The 21,034-nt window shown below is 35.8% G+C and overlaps 1 protein-coding gene across 1 annotated transcript; it reads right to left on the reverse strand.

Moving 5' to 3' along the window:
* Positions 1–17,632: 17,632 nt before the first annotated feature.
* LOC145663134 (zinc finger MYM-type protein 1-like) lies at positions 17,633–18,829 on the reverse strand. The gene is made up of 2 exons (XM_081729432.1): positions 18,300–18,829; positions 17,633–18,203 (listed from the first exon to the last, which is right to left on the reverse strand). Exons 1-2 carry the CDS (start codon positions 18,827–18,829, stop codon positions 17,633–17,635), a joined length of 1,101 nt encoding a protein of 366 aa, XP_081585558.1.
* Between the last annotated feature and the right edge of the window lie 2,205 nt (positions 18,830–21,034).

Genomic DNA, 21,034 nt, shown 5'->3' on the forward strand with positions numbered 1-21,034 from the left:
ATCTGGGGAGTATATGTTGATTAATGATTTTAAATGATAAAGTTTTCCATATATACTTTGTGCGTTCCATTGTAAAATTACCAGTTTTCTATTAATTTTGATAACCATTCAAGTTTATCTTGATATGAGCTGTACTTGATTTTCTTTAAAGTTTTTTTTGAAAACTTTTTTTTTAATCTAGGACTGAGTGTATTTCTTGCATGATTGTGTTGATTCTTAGTTGTGTTTCGTTTTCATTAGAGTCTGGCTGAGAATTAGTCAAATGTCGTTGGATAATTTCTCTTAATTTACTCATTTTGCTTTGAGATTTTCTTGCTGGATCATTTATGCTATCTATTACAAAATTAGATTCCGCTAGGACCCTTTCTTGAGTAGTATTAGAAATTGAATAATAGGTATTGGTTTTATTAGAGTGATCTTTTAGTTGAGGAATAGCATTATTCCAAAGGGAATGCTGTGAAGATGGTTTTAAGGGTATTTTCCTTTTGGAAGCCAAAGCTTCTTCTCTTGAGCCCATGGAGTTTTTGTAGTTATCCTTTTTTACACTAAAGGAATTTTGAAGAAAGGTTTTAGATGTTGAGGGGTGTTGATCTTTAATGTTTAGTTCAGTAGCAATGTTAAATTGCACCATTTTTCTGGCGTTATTGTCACTCGTATTTTTTAATGATTTATGTTCTACTATGTTTTTTCTTTTTTTCCCTGGAGGACTACCAAATGTCTCTCCGCGCTGGAATTCAATAGGTGAGGTGAATTTATTTGAGATAGCCTCCGAGTAAGTGAATTGTTTACCTCTAGGAGGGAATGGTGACAGAGATGGATTTGTTATGTTATCTGCAAGTGTTTCGAGTAAAGATGTAGAATTTTCTAAAGCTGGAGGTCGTTTTATTATTGTATTGGCTTCGTTAAACGATATTTTGTCTTTAGCCATTAATACCATGATTTTGGCTTGTCTTATGCGTTCAACACATTGATTGTAATCTGCTCTATGGTTGCCACCACAATTTAAACATTTGACTGAATTATTGCAAACTTCAGGTTGATGCCCTTGCCCGCACTTGACACATGTGAGTTTTTTTGCGCGACAGCTGTTTTTCCTGTGCCCAAATTTATAACAACCTAATAAACATTGTTTGATACTTGGGATATACAAATGCACATCTCTTTTCATGTAGTATAGTTTGATATCTATTGGGAGTGTTTGTGCGTCAAATGTTAATATTACTGTTGAGGTTGGTTGGAGTTCTTTGTTGTCATTTTTACGGTAAATTCTGCGAGCTGAGGTGACTTGAACATCGCATTGAATATCTGACAACAGTTCATCCATGGTTATATCCGGATCTACACCATAGATGACGCCCGTAGAATATAGCAAGTGATTTGGGATAAAGGCTTCCCATTTGTTATTAGATAATATTGGGTGAGTCAGAAATTTATTTGCTTCATCGCCCGAGCGAAACTTGATTTTTATCAGATTGCGACCGATTTTTTCAATGTGATCTATGCCAGGTATATCTACGTAAAATATTTTCCGGTTTATGGACATTATGTGCTTTTTCCTATATCTTCTGATTGTGCTTTAAGGAATACTACATACGGTGCGAAATGATGTGCTTGATATTTATTCTTGGTTAGGTAGGTTGTGTTAGTTTCCCTATTTGTATACTTATTTTCCATATTTCTATTAATAGTTGATTCCTTTTCCAGAATTGTTTTTGAAGATTTATTTTCTGAATTGATTGAGGTGATAGCTACCTCTGTTTGTTCCGTTTCCATAGCAGTGTTTTCTAGCTTTTGTGTTTCTGTTAAGGAAGTAGTATCTTGTGCTTCCAACATTTTCTTCAACTAACTTTACACAACAAATTAATATAACACAAGGAACATTATAACACCACACTTTAAAACAAATTAATAAATGAAAACATGCAATATTATTTAAATTTAATAATGGGAATAATTGAAATTGATCTCACCGAATGTTCTAGAGTTGCACTAGACACTGAGGGTGATTGTATTACTAATCTTGAGTTCCGTAAAAGTCTTAATGCTTAAAGTTATCTAGGATTTCTGATAGTCCTTTTTATGAATATTAATCACTTGATGTTAGCGTCTATAATATCATAATTTCAAATTTTCTTCAACACGTTCACAATTCATTGTATGCATTCCGCCATTTTCTACCAAACATATCTATTGTCTTGTATCGGTGTAGTTAAGTATATTATTTTCTTCTTATTTAGTTTCAAGAGATTCGGACCAAATTCCAAGTTATGTTTACACAGTCTCCTGGTGTAGATTAAGAATAACGTCATCTTAAAGAACTAATGACAAATATAATAACTTAAACGAACAATGAGCAAAACATTAACACATTAATACATTTATGTAGGTGCAGGATTGTAATGCGTACACTAAATGGTGGAGCTTTACAATAGCATCTATATTAATAATTAGAGCAACCCACATTATGCTTTATTTTTGGTGTAATTATGTTTTATTTTTTCCAATTATGCTTTATTGTTAATTTCAATCATTGTTTCATATTAATCGTGTATAATGTATAATATTTAATATACATTAAATATTCTAAACATCTTGATCTATTTATTAATATTTTATGCAACCAGTTTCTTTCATATTTAATGAACTTTCTACTTAATGCACTGTAAAGAGATATGCTTTACTCGAGTCAGTTTTTATCACTTGTGTGCGCCTTAGAGGTGCATATATACAGAAAGGGAAAGGAAAAGATGGCACCAAAAGTACAAAAAGTACTCAAGTTCAAGAGGTACACATAACAACATACTGTAGTGTTGAGTTCTTGTGCACTATTCATTGTTGGCGGAAAGTTTTATTCTTCTTTTCCTTTTTTTCACCACATCAAAAGATTACACCAAAATATACGACCCGCTCGGGAGAGTAATGCTCCCGGAAGTACTTTTTTTTACGCGCGCTACTCTAGCCATCTGTTTTACGCGCTATCCTAGCCAGTTGTTTTAAGTTGGTCACAAAATGTATATCATGAAGTACAAGGGGAACAAAACGAGCCCTGCGGGGTTTTAACCCGTTCCTACTACTACTACTACTTATCTGCACAAAAGTAAGTAAATCACTTTTTTGAGTATTATTTTCATATTATTTTAATTTAAAAAGTGTTGTAAAAATGTAAAAAAAAAACTTTCCTCGGGCCGGGTTTGAACTCACGCCAAAAGGACTTTCGTTACTAGCATATAGCGCTAGCCCACTTTTTTTTATCGGCCACGAGGACCGACAACAAGAATTGTTTGATTTCTGTTATTTCAATGCAACGTGGCAAGAAATGGATAACTCCAACTAGGGATGTGCGATACTTCGATATATCGATCGATCGATCGATATTTTGTGAATATCGAAATTTCGATATTTGGTAAATATCGAAATCGATATATCGATACTTCGATATTTTCGATATTTCGATACTTCGATATTTTTCGATATTTCGATACTTCGATATTTTTCGATATTTTTCAATACTTAAATATTTCGATATTTTTCTATATTTCGATATACTTCGATATTTCGATACTTCGATACCATTCGATATTTTGATAATGGAGGTGGTCCCCATAATTACTAGAAAACATGTTTTAATTACAAAAAATAAATATAAAAATGTTGCGTGCAGTTTGCCCGTAAATAGATGGCTGAGCGCCGCAGATCAATAACTGATATCAAGGCATATTTTAAGTTCTATACTGAAATGGCTTTAACATATTTTGTGTGCCAAACATGATCAAAGCCCAAACAATATAGTCAATATGATGCCAGAATCGAAAAAATGTGGCGATCCATAAGGGCGCATATAATCTGCAAGCCTTATCCTTAGTTTTCTCGAAACTTCCTTGATGTTAGTCAGTCATCTGTGGCGCTGAGCCGTTCAAACACGACATTGTGTAACAGGAAAAGAGCTGAATAATGAATACCTGCTGTGTTTATAAACTCTGGTATAATTGGATAGAATAGGTATATTTATACAATATTCCAGATATACTCCTCTTATGTTGTCGGAAACGCAAAAATTACGTGAACCAGGGGTGCCCACAGAGGGGGGCTATGACGCAAACTGCGTCATTGAAATATTTGGGGGGGGGATAAAAATCTATATGAATATGTTTGAAGGGGTGTAAAAATTAATCAAAAAGTAGATTTTTTCATGGAAGAACACCTACGGATAGACAATTGGGGGGTGCGTCATGGACATAAGGGGGGGGCACCACTGCGTGAACTACAACTAAACTTGCACACAAACTTTTATAGTATACATACTACGAATCTTTGTTTCTTACAATTGAGTATAACTGGTGAACAGGAAACTTATTGAAGTGAATATACAAGAGAAAATGAGATTTTCGTAAAAATAATTCTCACCATCGTGATAGTAATAAGAATTTAAGTAAATGCTCAAAACTTGCACTAAATAGGAATTAAGATAAACTTTCTCTTCCTTACACAAATCTCATTAAAAAAGAAAAAAAAAACAATAATGTTATACCACCGGACTGGATAAGCGAAGTCTTACTTAAATGTTACAGTGCTATCTTTAAAAATTGCACAGTACTCTTCTGAAATCTAACATGTTTTTGTAAACCTGACAATATTTCAATTCTTTTTTAAGAGTAGGTAATAAAACCTTACCAATTTTTATTTTGTAAAGCATCATACAATTATCATATTTGTCATATTCAAAATATGTTATGACGTGTTCACAACTTCAAAAAACAAATATTTTAATATTTATAAAAAAGATAGCTACAATTTACTATATACCAAATAATTCAATCAGTTCTGCTTAAAGAAATTAGTGATGTAATATAGACAAATAGACTTGCATGTCAGTATACCATTAGTAATGTGAGGTGGAAAATTTTCCGCTATATTTTTCCGGAAAATTTTCCGTTCTAAAAAATATCAGCAATCAAGTAACAATTCATCAGTAATCATAAAATTGGTTGAATTCATGTACAGAAATGTAAAAAAGTGGAAGTTCGTTTAAAGAATCTGAAAATTTTCATGGCTCAGATAATTTTCAGTAAAACAACTTTTTGTGAATCGGAAAGTTTTATTGCTCTGCAGAAACAAGTGAAAGGAATTTTCATAGATCGGAAAATTTTCATGACAATGTAGAAACAAGTGGAAAAACTTTTCATAAGCCGGACAATTTTGGATATTATGTATAGTGATGTTAAGTGGAAAATTTTCCACTATATTTAACTGTACATTCAGCTACGAAATTGAATTTCTGTAGAGGAAAGTTAGTCAGCAACAAATTATAATTTTCCAATTAGATTTCGGGAACCGGAAAAGTTTCCAATGTTTCAAGTTGGGAAGTAAAATTTTACACAGTGTTTCTCTCTCTTTTTTCATCTGCGAGCTCCTTCGTTGCTAAGCGGTTAGCATACGCGCCTTTGGCATGGAAGACCTGGCTTCGATTCCCAGCAGGAGCTCATGTAGTTCGGTTCACGTTAATCAGTTGGTCCTGTCTTATATGGTCTCGCTGCTGAAAGGGACGTTAACTCAAAATCAACTCAATTCAACTCCTCTCTCTCTCTCTCTGTGTGTGTGTATGTCTGTATGCCAAGTGCAGAGAACATGACTTCGTAGAGTACAAATATCCCATTCTATTATTTAAAATTTCAATTTATTAAAAGTCATGAATGTTTTCCGATTCATAAAAACATACTCCACTTATTCATATATCGTTGTTTAGCCATAAAATTTATTGGTAATAAATATTGTCTTAAAAAGTTTCATGAAGTGAAAATCTAATGATTTTTCATTTCAAGAATGTTTCAAAAACTTCAATGCGTTCTTCCCTCAGAATCCACCTTTGATCTTACAATATTAGATTTCGTCAGTTTAATACGCATAAGACTGTTTTCTCATAGCTTTACTACTTTTATAGATTTACATTCTGCAACATTTATAAATAAGTAGATATAATAGAGAGAGAGAGAGAGAGAGAGAGAGAGAGAAACACTACGTAAATTTTTACTTCCCAACTGAAATATTAGAAAATTTTCTGGTTCCCGAAATCTAATTGGAAAATTATAATTTGTTGCTGTCTAATTTTCCTCTACAGGAATCGTATATCTCAATGTGCAGTTAAATATAGTGGAAAATTTCCCACCTAACATCACTATACATAATAGCCAAAACTGTCCGGATTATGAAAAGTGTTTTCACTTGTTTCTACATCGTGATGAAAACTTTTCCGATTCATGAAAATTCCTTACATTTGTTTCTACAGAGCAATAAAACTTTCCGATTCACAAAAAGTCGTTTTACTTTTTGCTTCAAAATGACGAAAATTTTCCGACTCATAAAAAATTCTTCAATTTTTGCATACAAGACACAAAATATTTCGATTTATGAAACATTATTTCACTTGTTCCTACATAGTACTGAAAATTGTGTGAGCCATGAAAATTTTCAGATTCTTTAAACGATCTTTCACTTTTTAACATTTTTATACATGATTTCAATCAATTTTATGAATACTGAGGAACTGTTACTTGATCACTGATATTTGTTAAGAACGGAACATTTTCCGGAAAAATATAGAAGAAAATTTTCCACCTCACATCACGGCTAAACAACGATATAGGAATACGTGGAGTATGTTTTTATGAATAGGAAAATTTTCCGGAAAAATATAGAAGAAAATTTTTCACCTCACATCTGACGGTTTGCCTTATCTGACGGTTAAGAGATATCGAGACATTTTATTAGAACTGGCCCTGAAAGTGGCTGGAAAGCTTAGAAGCAAGCACTGTCATGCCCTACTTTCTAATATCCGTAGCATTTTTTTCTTCGATATTTTTCGATACTTCGATATTTCGATACTTCGATATTTTCGATACGTCGATATTTCGATACTTCGATATTTTTCGATATTTCGACACTTCGATATTTCGATACTTCGATATTTTTCGATATTTCGATATTTTTCGATATTTCGATACTTCGATATTATCGACCGATATATTATCAAACCTTCGATATTTCGATATTCGATACATCGATCGACTTTCGATATTTGGTCGATATCGAAGTTCGATATTCAAAACCGGATATCGCACAGCCCTAACTCCAACCAATCAGAACTGTGTTTTTCGTTCATACTTCCGGGAGCATTACTCTCCTCAAGGTTCGTATATACACTAGTTCTCAAAATATTCACAGAGTTGTATTGTTATGTTCTCAATGATTTTGCTTTGTAAATATTGGTCTTTAAAATATTAATACACTATGTTAAACTTGCAGTTAAACAGAATTTTCCAAGAATTGTGCTATATATTTTAAATTATGTTTTATGCTTTAATTTCTAAAATTATGCTTTATTATGCTTTTAAAATTAGTTTCTTCTGGACCCTTGAACAACCACAACCATGTTCAAGGTACCAACCATATGTCTAAATCGTTATTATGCTTTTTATGCTTTTGGTTTGCTCTATTATTAATATAATAAGCTGTATGTCTGTAGTGCTTTTCAACTCAAGAAGCATAATAGATAGAAACATGAGATTTTAATGTGTTTTAAAGTTCTCGGAGAAATTATCCAAATGGCCTGGTCCGTAGGTCACACCTGAGCTGAGATATGGGGTGCAAAGTCCCCATAAGAATAACATGGGATATTTTAAAAACAATCAAAAACGACCAATATTAGAGTTGAATTCATACTTTTTGGAGTCGCTGAAATGAATAGTGACAGTTTTAATCCAATTCAACTTCAAGGTCATACGCAACTATCCAGAGAGAGGGTGAGATTTTAAAAGTAATCGAAAACGACAGATTTATCTATTGAATTCAGATTTTTCGAGGTCGCTCATTTTAAGGGTATCAGTTTTCATGATGATAAGTTCGTCCGCACCCCTTGGGGTGGGCATGGGAGAGGATGACTTTTTAAAAATAATCAGATAAGCTTGCTAATTAGTAACTACTGTAATTAGAACGAATTAAACACATGAACATATTTTCTCGCTCTTGAGCGGGACTCTGCGGGTTGCTAGTTTTAAATATTACTTTATTGTGAATCTTTTTAAAAATCCAAAATTTTGCCGCCCTCTAAATTCTGCCACCCTGTGCTCGAGCACAGAATAGCACTTACGTAAATACAGGCCTAATTAAAAGCTGCTACTTTAAACAGGCATTACTATTTAAATTTTATCGAAAAAAATAGGACACTACACTATTTCCGCCCATGGTTGCGACCCTTGAAAGTTGGGTGATTGTTGAATTACTTTTGTTCTTAGTGTTGTATATACGCAGAAGCTATTTTCAACACATTTAAAATAAACTTTTTTTAAAATTATCTATTGCCTTTAGTAGACATATCATAATTATCTAACGACTACAAGATCAAAGCAGTTCTGGTTGTTTCACTGACGAGGAAGGTCCATAAACCGTCAGAGTTGAATTTTGATGAAAATTTGTGACAAGATTCAGTTCGAGTTGCTAAGTAACGTAGTAATAGTCACTCGATGCGCAAATGCTTCGTTGAGCTGCTACACCGACGTCATCTTGAAATCCTGTAGGCAATGTCCAAGAATACCCTTTTAGAACAAAAATGAAAAAGCTTTTGGTATATCTGACTTCAGTACTGTAAACCAAGGTAGATTATCTATATGTGAGAGTACTTCCAGTGCATGACCGCCATCTTGAACGGCGCCATATTGAATCGCCGTCAAATATGATAAATGGCAAGGGGGTCACGTGGGGTATCAAATAGAACTGGAATTTACTCCTGAATTCATTTCCGTAACCAAAGTTTACATATCTGTTTTCACTTCAGAGTTAAGAGCCCTCTTACCCACAGGAACATATAAAAACTGGGCGAGTTAAACTTGTGTCATGAAACACGGTCGTGCGAGCACTTGCATGATTTTAACTAATGCAGTAGTTAATGCAGTACAATAGCAGCTATACCAATCAGATCTTGAGACTAGTAAGAGAAATCGTTAATTAAATTGAAATTTCTGTAGTGAAAAATGGAATATCAGCATGCTACAAGTTACACCTATTTCAAAGTGCGATGGAATAGACTGTTGGTCGATGAAACACATGCCTAATAGTGCTGACAAGCAGAGAACACTAAAGGGATTGTTCGGATATATATTAGAAAAATTATATAAACTGGTACATATTAGTTGAACGACCAAAATGGTTTGGATTCCACTATAATCAGTAGGTCCACGTCTCCTTTAGCGTAGCAGGCGTGTGGGACGTTGAATTGTATCAAACCAAAAATCTAATTTAGGCAATTTTACGTGGTCCATTATAGTGTGTTAAGTTTTATTCTCTAATCTAGAAACCTTACGCAAAGACCATCTTTGTTGCAGAATATTGCGTTCCTTTCCAATACTCATATTTCACGACCTATAATTTACCATGCATATTACGAAGTTAAAATACTTTAATGTATTTATTGACAGTTTCTCTAAATACAATCGATTTATTGCTGCCACATTGAACAATGAAGGAGATTTAAATTATCCATAAAACAAGCCTCATTCTTCTTTTTCCCTTCAATATAAAATAATTAAATATCTGCATCTTTTCACCTTTAACGATAAAACACTTGCTTATAATAAGGGCAAGACTAGTTTTCATATCAAAACTGTGATAAATAACTGATTGTAGCAGGTGTTCACTTGTTCGGTGTACAAGTTATATGGCATAATTTTCATAAAGAAAATGCATTCTGTTGTGTATCATCAATTTTCTGCGCCAGTCCTAAAGGACATGCTTGCATATGCATGGCAGAAATGTGAGTACGTAACAGGAGCAATAGTTGGTTCATTTACAAATGTTCTAAAGACTAGTAGAAAATAGTGTCTGTGGTCATGAAGATTGTGACGAAACTGAATTTGTTAAGTGTTTGCACTGCTCCATGATGCTGTGTGCTAATCACTACGTTTTGGATCTCCATCATCACAATTGAAGGGCAAAAGGTTAGTAGGTTAATATTTGCTTATGTACAATAGTTTATATTATTTTTCTAATATTTTTCTATTAATTTTCTAATAACTTCAAGACAGATTCTTTAAAACCATGTGCCGTTCCACCTAACTTATATTACAGCATTTAAATGCTATGCATAATCGCAACATACAGAGACTCATATATATAGCGATTTTGAAATATGTATAATTTGTTACAGTGCTGCTATTTCATTTTTCACTACAGGCATTTCAATTTAATTAACAATATCTCTCACTAGTCTCAAGATCTGATTGGTATAGTGGCTATTGTAGATCAAATAACTACTATTGCATTAGTTAAAATCATGTAAATGTATGCACGACCGCATTTCATATCACAAATTTTACTTGCCAAGTTTTTGTATGTTCCTGTGAGCGAGAGAGCTCTTAACTTTGAAGTGAAAACAGATATCTAAACTTTGGTTACGGAAATGAATTCAGGAGTAAATTCCAGTTCTATTTGATACCCCACATGACCCCCTTGCCATTTCTCATATTTGACGACGATTCAATATGGCGCCTTTCAAGATGGCGGTCATGCACTGGAAGTACTCTCACATATAGATGATTTACCTTGGTTTACAGTACTGAAGTCAGATATATCAAAAGCTTTTTCATTTTTGTGCTAAAAGGGTATTCTTGGACATTGCCTACAGGATTTCAAGATGGCGTCGGTGTAGCAGCTCAACGAAGCATTTGCGCATCGAGTGACTATTACTACGTTACTTAGAAACTCGAACTGAATCTTGTCACAAATTTTCATCAAAATTCAACTCTCACGGTTTATGGACCTTCCTCGTGAGTCTGAAGGGCGAGTGGTTTCTCCCTTCGTTTGTTTTTTAGGCTGCAACACCTCGTCTGAGTGTACTTTCACCGACAAAGGGTTTTCACGCTACATACAAGAAGATCCAGTATTTCTTCCACCACAAACCACCCTTTGTTGAATAACTTAACAGAGCAACCGCGAGATATGTACGTCCTACATCACAAAGGTAGTGTAATTCTTCCTTTCTTTTTCTTTTCCTTGCAAAACCCTCAAGAATGCAGGAAACTTGTCACTATAGAAGACAACATCTTATTTAGTAATGCATGATTATTGTTCAGCACTTTGTTATACAGGGTGAACAAAAAGTCACGCAACTCATGGAGGTTAGTACAAAAGAAGATGAAAGTGGCAATCATATAAGTGCACGGCTCTTCAATGCGTTCGCAACGTGTGTTTTTTTTTATTTTTTTATGGCTCATGTGTACGCTTGGAATACGCTGACCATGTATTTGAATATAGATGGCTAATCACAATGCAGGAGGAATATGAGATGGCTAATCGCAATGAACATCTCATTAATGCATTAATATAATGTAATAGGACCTCATCAAAGGGGATAAAATGGGCCAAAAACCAAGCACGTGGTACAACGTATTGCTTACGTTTATATTTTGGCAATTTTGTACCCCTAAAAGGGAACGAGATGAACCACTCAAATTTATCATTGTACATATTAGGATCCTATACTATTCTACCAAATATTTAAATTGGGCAATTTCCATAATTGAAGGGGTGAGTCAAGGTACCCCTCCCAAAAATCTAAAGGGGTGCATCAATATTCCCATCTCTTATGAAAGGGAATGGACTCCTGTATACGCCCATATAACTATATAGGGTAATAACACCTCATCAAAGGGGTTAAATTAGGTCAAAAAACCCCCGAAATTTGAATTTTTGGCATTTTTTTACCCATGAAAGGGAACGAGATGGACACCCAGTACTAATAGAGGAATATACTATGGTCCTAGGCTACCAAACTAAATTTTTAAATTTGGCAATTTCCAAAATTTAAGGGTGGTGGTCCTATGTAGCCCTGCCAAAATTTAGCGGTGGGCCAAAGTACCCCTGCCAAAATCTAGAGGGGGTGGTCCTAAGTAGCCCTAGGTCATTGACCCCGAGCCAGGGATCATGGGCCCTGAGGCAGGGACCCAGGGGCCAGAGGTGTCCTCAACTGTCCCCAGTACTACTTACAATTTGTAAATGGGGCGCCCATTATTAATTACTACGTTTGACGAGTGAATCCAACTGCGTGTATTCAGCATACAAAATTCTGATTGTTGTTATTTGTCATACCTACTGAAATCTTACCTCGTATAACATGATGAAGCTAGCCAATTCGTGATTTTGATATCGATCTTGTTCTTGGTAAATGTAAATAAAACCGCGAGAAGTTTCGAATTTGTTCTTTCATAATATATGAGGGTGCAGATTTACTGTAAGGATCCATATATTTGTAAAATTTATCAAATTTGTAATAATATTTTAATAGATAAATGAACCCTGCTGTGTTCTCTCCTGTAAGATACGTATTTACGTATAAATGCATTAATAAAATTGGCCTGTGAAGCACGAATTTGCTCATAAGAAAGGTAATAAACACATTATACGAAGTGAAGTGAATAAACGTATTTGATGTCAGTGTGCTTAACTCATGATGAGCAATTATAGAAGCATCAGAGACTTACGGAATCCATATAATTGTGAAATTTGGTATAGTAATTTGTTATGTTACTTTCGAACACAAGCAATGAAAAATATAGAGAAATATGCTTTATAAGTTTCTTCACTCAAGCGAAAATGAAAAAAAAATGTCATTATTGTTTCATGTTCCAGTGAATACAATTCGAAGAAACCTAAAGATTTTCCCCAGACAGTAATGAATTATTTTGAACACCTCAAATAAGTAGCAAAGTAACTATATTTATAATTTATATTTTTGAAAACGTCTTTATTCAATTAATAATATCATACATGATCAATTTTAACACTGTCTAAAACAATGCAAACTGTACATGATGTAGTATTAAAATCAAATTAATTTCAAGAGCTAGTTTGCGGCTGTACTCTCTCCTGAGCAGCTTCATTGTGTCAAGCAATGCAATAATTATACAATCATTTAAAGATTTGGTTACATACGACAGTGTTAGAGCTGGTATACATAACATAAATTTTAATTTTAGTTAATATTAAACACGTAATACACTGTACATAATAATTATGAACAAATTGAAAAAAAAACTAAATATACTAATTGTATATGTTAAACTAATTATATAGAAAATAGATAAACGAAAAGTCCGAATGTACGGAATATGTCACTGATTTACACAGGGAGGAAGACTTTTGCCCACTACTGATTTTATCCAATTGTAAGCCTTGCCAATGTTTGTTAACATAAAAAAAGCTTCATCGACATTCTTGATGCAAATATTTTTTCCAGAAACTATTGCCATTATATCTTTACGGTTAGAAGTTACCATAACAGATCCAGAATAAAGAGTGCATTGGTCTTTTTTTACTTTAATACATATTGTCTGTTGTACGTATATCGCTTCATTAGTAAGATCAAGACAGGGTTGGAAACCATGTATCTCTACTCTTGTTTTAAAATATTTAATTCCGGCAGCAGTATCATTTTTAATTTGTTTTCTGTCACCTATACCTGCTACTTGAGCCATGGTACCGTAGGGGTAAAGGTCATAATTGAAAAAATCTTCACAAACAAGTCTTCCTTGCATATTAACATAACCAGGGATGTCTCGCCGAAGGAACAGAAGGACAATATCATGAAGTGATTCATAATACTTAAAATCATATGTGTCACGAGTATACATCTCTTTCACGTCTATAGATCTCTTAGTTACAATGGCAATGTGATTTGAAGTTTCTAATATCTTATCGTATGGCATTACTTTGAGATGTTTCGGGTTTAGCGTACGTAAACCATAACCTCTCATTATGCACGCTCCTCCAGTAAGGACCCAACGTCCGGTTAATATGGTACCAGTACATGTAAGTTTCCAGTTGTTTTTTGGGTTGATACGATAAATATTCCTATAGACATATACTAGAAACTTGTATTGCTCTTGATCTGAACTAGGAATTTCTTTATCTTCAGTTTCAGCCTGAACCACAGCGTACAGATTAAGCAACACAAAGAGGATTATAAACCTCAACATGTTTGGAAAGCCTTGTTCTTAAATAAGACAATATTTCCTCAATACAATCAAAATGAAACAACATTTATGCACATTGCTACAAAACACTTCTTCTTTTCTACACTTTCTTAGGCTTATGTGATATTTTCTAAACTCTTTGTGCCTAACGTATTCACCAACTATATTGGAGATAGGTTTCCTAGGAATCCAGTGGTGGGTTTCGAGGGTTCAAACTAAGGAAACAAAATTTACCTAATATTCTTAGACTCGTAAGCAACAATTAGCACGAGTGGGAGGGAGGGTACAAAGGCCAGTATTTGGTTTTTGGCTTTTAGAAAACCCGAAACCGGTTCAGTTTTCTATAAAGAATTTCTTGTTTCCTCGTTAGTATTTCTGAGAATAAGTTCTACAAGAACAAGAAGAGATAGGCCTACTTGCTTCGGCAAAGATCAGAATGATTTCAGTCATAATCGCAATTTCTTTGGGAAAAAAATAAAACCGGTTTTGTTGGAAAAAAAACGAACCAATTTTTGAAGAAAAGTGAAATACCGATTTTCCAATTTTTTATAAAAACCGGTTTTGTCCACTTCTAATTATTCCTTCCCTACTAATTTTAAACGATAAAAGTTTAATTTTAGTCGATGTGTTCCCTCACGAGCCGCCATTGTAGGAACTATGAGAACTCTATATTCCAGAGATCGTGCAGATTAAGAATATAGGGTCACTTCATAAAAGTCTTTTACGTCACTTTTCTTGCTTTAAATAGTACTTCAATACATTCTACAGTGTTAATTTCCTGATGCATGTTCAAATAACTGTTTACAGATTGATCAGACAAACTATTATGTCATATATATATATATATATATATATATATATATATATAGAGAGAGAGAGAGAGAGAGAGAGAGAGAGAGAGAGAGAGAGAGTAGACAAGAAAATAAATCTAAAAACACTTCATACAGGACACGTAAGTTTGGCCCTCCACTGTGCAACATGTATCCTCCACACCACTTCCTCTTCCGTAGCAGTAACCAGTTCGCCTCTGAGTGTCGTGATGTGAAAGTGTCGTGGTAAAATAGGCGACCTGACACTTCCAAAGAGGCATGGCCGTTGGTGCCCGTCTGGTTGAAGCTTCAGTGGCAATAGTGGCGAACAGAGTGGGAGTATCGAAAGGCACTGTGTCCAATGTCACGAGGGCATACACAATTCATGGGCAAACGACGTCTGCTAAGCACAACAGTGGTCGAAAGACAATCATGTCAGATAGGGACTGGAGGGCATTAAAATGGATTGTAGCAGCTAAAAAGAAGAAGAAGAAGAAGAAGAAGAAGAAGACCACTGCAATGAAAATTATGTCTGAACTCAATATCAGCCTACAGAACCCAGTTTCATCGAAAACAGTGCGACGGGAACTTCATAAAATGAAAATTCATGGCAGGGCCGCTATCAACAAAGCCTGGTCACAGCAGTAAATACGAAGAGGCGTATCCAATGGTGCAAGGACCACTAGGTGTGGACCAGGGCCGTAGCCAGCCTGATTCCTTAGGGCGGGCAATGATGAATACTGAGGGGCAATGGTAGGGACCTCAAGGAACACAAAAACTCTTTCTCTCTCTAATATATATACAACGACAAGCCCTCAAGGAACAAAAACTATATACATATACATATATATATATATATATATATATATATATATATATATATATATATATATGTATATAGTTTTTGTTCCTTGAGGGCTTGTCGTTGTAAATGTCTATGTTCATTTATATATTTATTTATTATTTATGGAATCTATAAGAAAGTTGAAACACTTTATTATGCTGATAAATATTACAGTACCAAATCCACGACTATCAAATATCATCATTAACAATTTTTGTTAAAATGATGATATATAATCCAATGTATACTTTAATATACTAAGTAGTATTAAAAGTAAAAAAAAATAATAATTTAATTTAGGAACATTTTTAACTCTTATCTAAATTATAGTATTTTGGAACTACAATACTTTTATTACAAGCAGATGATGGAATATTTTTATGTATTTGGTCTAGGAATTAATTCGTGCGGTTGGACAAGAGATGGCGCAACGAACGGAGCGTCCCACAGTTCCGTGTATCCACACATGTGTTGCAAACCCCTGTCATCGCGTATCGTTCGTAGTATAGGGCAGTGGATTAAAGCGTCAACAACACCAGTTTGTAGTTAAGTGAACATGGCGCAATTTGTGCCTGATAAAGTGTTTTTGCGGGGAATGATTCAAAAGATGTCACATTGGGTTCCACATGAATTGAAAGACAGAGACGTTGAAAGACGAAAAATCATTTGCGAATTGCTGCTTCAACGACAGAGCAGAAAGGGGTTTCTGCATCGAATTATTACGGGTGATGAGAAGTGGATCCATTACGAGAACCCTAAACGAAAAAAGGCCTGGGTGAAACCAGGTGAACCAGGTCCATCACAACCAAAACGAGATATTCACTGTGCAAAGGTTATGCTGTGCATATGGTGGGATATGAAAGGTGTGGTGTACTATGAGCTGCTGCAACCGGGTGAAACTATGAATGGAGAACGTTATCGACGACAATTAATGCGTTTGAAGCAAGCTCTGGCCAGAACACGACCAGAATGGGAGAACAGACATGATAAACTTATTGTTCAACATGATAACGCTCGCCCACATGTCGCAAAACCGGTCAAAACCTATTTAGAAAATGTCGGATGGGAAGTTTTACCCCACCCGCCGTATTCACCAGACGTTGCTCCTTCGGACTACTACTTGATCGATTGCATGAACAACGATTTGATTGGACAGCGGTTTACTTCTTCAGAAGATATCGAAACATGGGTCTCTGACTGGATCGCTTCCAAGGATGAGGACTTCTTTCGCCACGGAATCCGTACATTGCCTGACAGATGGGCGAAAGTGGTGGCTAGCGATGGACAATATTTTTCTTAAGGTATTTATGTATTTTGTGTTTGTACTACAGCTTCAATGTGTGCGTACCAACCGCACGAATTAATTCCTAGACCAAATATAAAAATTAAGAAACAGCCCTGACATAAGTAAAATAAATATTTTTACAGTCCTTATGTAAGTAATTACATCAAAAGGAGTTTATGTGAGCACTTCGCAAATTCAAAAGGTCTAGATCTAGTGCACGCAGAATATCTTTGTTGTAAACCAGGAGAACGAGGTCCGATTTTCTTTCAAGTCCCATAGACAGACGTTGAGGTCGAAGGAGAGCTATCAGATGTGAGAAGCAGTTTTCGACCGTGGACGTATAAGACGGAATGATTAGAGTAGCTTCTGTAAGCATCTTTAGGCCCGGGAAAGCCTCGCCACATTTTCCAATTTGTTTTGTGACCTCTTCCAGAGATGATGTCTTGTTGATCAGTCGATTTGCTAGATCTATTTCCTGCTTCAAATTCTGAAGCACTTTGCAATGCAGGTCTTTGTACTTTACATCACACAGAGGTTTCAAATTTTCTTCACTTCTTTTCTCGCTCAGTAAGTGGTGAATGGTACTAATCACAGCTGTCCCTGTCTCACTGAATCTGCTCCGAATTTCTTCTACGGAGACATCGAGAACTTTGCAGAATAATCTTTTTAACTCCTTCTAGTCTTCCTTTCCCTTCTCCAAATTTATGCCTTCCAAATCAACAACCGAATCAGCTAAGCGACTGGGGAGTGTGCATTTGCGTTTCAATGGTTGCTGAATCGAAGTGCTTAAGACATATGCCTTCATTGCATCGTGAAAGATATTTTCAAATATTCCTTCGTCTTGCCGGCAAGACCTGGGCTGTTCCGTTACCGATCCTATTAACTTCACAGCGGCATCAATGTCCAAATCTCTCCTTTGTAGCAGTGCGTTTGTCGGTTTTAGATATCCAAGAACCCTGAACATGAGCTCAGTAAGGAAACAAAAAGTCTTAGTGGAGATCTGATGTAGTAAACCGGTAGCTTCAACTTTCATTGCGGCGTGTTCTTCACGGGAAGTTTGAATTGCCATCAGTGCACTTAATATATGAAACCTGTCGTCATGAATTACAGTCACTGTGTCAAGATGGCCAGTCCAACGTTGATCCAACAATCGCTTTAAACTCCTTCCTGCGTAATCTGCTGCAACGCGTCCTTTTTTGAAACAAATATCAAAGAACTCTTTCAGTTCAGGAATTGTGTCAATGGCTCTACAAATAACTAAATATAATTGGTGATTCAAACAGTGAACAAACAAAATTTTCCTCTTCAAATCCTCAGACAAAAGAGCTTGCACTCCATTTTACTGTCCACTCATGATAGGTGCTCCATCGTAGCACTGTGCTATTATCGTGTTGGTTTTGAATTCTACTTTTCTTAAACAACCTAAAATGGCGTTCTTAATGCTGGCAGCATCTTGTTTGTCCAACTTCAGTATAGCTACGCATCTTTCTTGCACTTTAAAATTCACAAAGTACCTAATTGCGAGAGACAAATCTTCGATTTGTTGAATGTCTCTGGTTTCATCTGCAAGTAATGAACAAAATGTACTTTCGTTTGCTTCATTTACTATTTTCCTCTTAACAGATTCTGCCATGAAATAAATTTTCTCATTCTGAAAATCCGGACTAGTGTATGTTGCATTGGCAGGAATAGTTTTGACAATTTCTGCTAATTTCGGATCTTTATGAATACTAAATCCAAACAAATTTAAGAACAAACCACTTGATTGTTTTCCGAGTTGCTCACACCCAGAATCTCCCCTAAAGGACAACTGATTCACAGCCAAGAATTGAATAACTTTCATCATACTTTTCACATAGTACCTATTATTCATAATTACATCATTACACACCTTCTTCACGACTGTTTCACCCGAGTTCTCACGTTTTCGTTGCTCCAAGTAGCAAGCCACAGCGTGCCTATGAGTTTCAGAATCGGCGTGACGAGAAAATCCCTTATTTTTCTCGGTTGCACGCTTCCAGTCTCTGAAACATTCTGCACAAATGAGGGATCACTGTTTCTTGACGGGTATTTCCGGCATGGGAAGCAAAACACGGCATCTAACATAACAGAATACTCGAGCCAATCCCACGTTTTGTACCATATTGGACGAGATCGTCGAATTGAACCAGAAATGCTGGAACCTGGAAAATTTGTAAGATTCAGCTCAGCGGGTTTTGTATCGCCAAGGTCTGTTACATGGTGGAAATCAACACCAACATGGTGGAAATCAGATGTTTGACGTTTAGTTTCTTCTTGACCTTCTACACATGTTGATACAGATGCCCCTGCTTCTGAATTAGTTTCATTTTCGATAACTTTTGCACCAAAAAATAACTTGATGGATGCCTGCTTCATGTTTATGGCGTTATAATAGTCAGTAGAATAATTGGAAACGTCTGGCGAGGTACATTTGAGTGTAGTTCACTTTCTACTGTTTTTGTTTCCTTCTGGAAATTCGCTAAGCACTCTGCTACTTATTATTGCGTGCAATTATAATGGTGTGACAAAATCTTTTTTAAAATAATAGGGTTGGTGTTCTGCTGCCGTCTTGATTTTTTTTCTCTGAGTGCATATAAGGAATTAACGTTCTCTTCATTCCGTATATTTGTAAACAAATCGTGAAACAAATGGTTCGGGGCGACTCAGAAAACACAAAGTGAGCCGACGCAAACTGCTATTTAGAAACATTTTACAAACATTGATTTATTTTCGTGGGTGCTCCCCGCAAAGACTCAAATCACGTGAAAAACAGCATTGTTTTCCGCTTTTACAATAAACAAAACTTCCGAATTCCCCACTGACTTTTTTTTTTTTTTTTTTGTATCTGACTATTCTAGAGGAGCATGTACGTTTTTTCCAGACATCACAGTTTCGGTACCAGTTTCATATATGAAACATGCGTTTTCCTTGCACTGTAAGGAACATGGGCATGTTGCATGTTTTACACGTTAATTACAGGCACACGTGGGGGCCGCGGTGGCTCAGTGGTAGAGCGTTCACCTCTGGTGCTTGAGGTCTTGGGTTCAATCCCAGCTCCCGCCAAGTGAACTTTGTGGTGGACAAACACCGTGTGTGTGGGTTTTCTCGGGGTTCTCCCGTTTCCTCCCCCTTTCTTCCTTCCACCATTTCATTCATTACTCATCATCACCGTCTCCTTTAGCCTAACCGGCATAACCGTGGGACGTAAAACAAAGATTTCATTTCGTTTTACAGGCACACGTGGGACATGTACTGTCAAGTCGGCAAAACAAATGTTTTTACCTGCAATGTTACACATGCACAAACTAGGCACTCACATTCATGCAACATAGCCTGTTTTCGGGTCAATTTTCATATGGGTATTCTTTGGAAGGGCATCTTGTCCAACGCCTTGAATGCTTGTCGTGGTTGTGATTCTTCAAACTCTTGGAATGAGGAAAAGTAATACATGGGAGATTATTGAGTGTATCTAGCAATTAGAATAACTGTTGTTTATCGTAGAAATATACGCCACGATCAATTTAATTGTTAGTAGTAGTAAATGCGCGCTAAGTTCAATTTTATTTAGTAAATAAAATCCCAAGATTTTCCTATTTGGGATTTGCTGAAACAATTTGAAACTTCTGAGCAACGTCCTTTTTAGAATGGAAAAAATATTTAGAGCGGGCAAAAAATATTTTAGGGCGGGCATTGCCCGCTGTAGCCCCTTCCTGGCTACGGGCCTGGTGTGGACTCATGAGCATTGGAATCGACCTTCACCTTGTTTCCAACAACCGGTCGTGTTTACGTATGGAGAACACCGTCCCAAGCCTATGATACAGACTGTCTGCTCCCAACTGTAAAGCATGGGGGTGGTTCTGTTACAGTATGGGCAGTGATATAGTGGTGTTCTGCAAGTCCCATCATAGCCCTGCATGGAATGATGAATGCTAAGGCGTATGAGGCCATTTTGGGGGACCAGATTCTACCCATGGCCCAAATATTGTTCCCTGATGGTGATGGCATCTACCAAGATGATTTGGCAACCTGTCACGATGCAAAAACGGTGAAATCATGG

This window comes from Thermobia domestica, chromosome 10 (genome assembly GCF_964235325.1).
Source record: "Thermobia domestica chromosome 10, izTheDome1.hap1.1, whole genome shotgun sequence".
Taxonomy (NCBI): Eukaryota; Metazoa; Arthropoda; class Insecta; order Zygentoma; family Lepismatidae; genus Thermobia; species Thermobia domestica.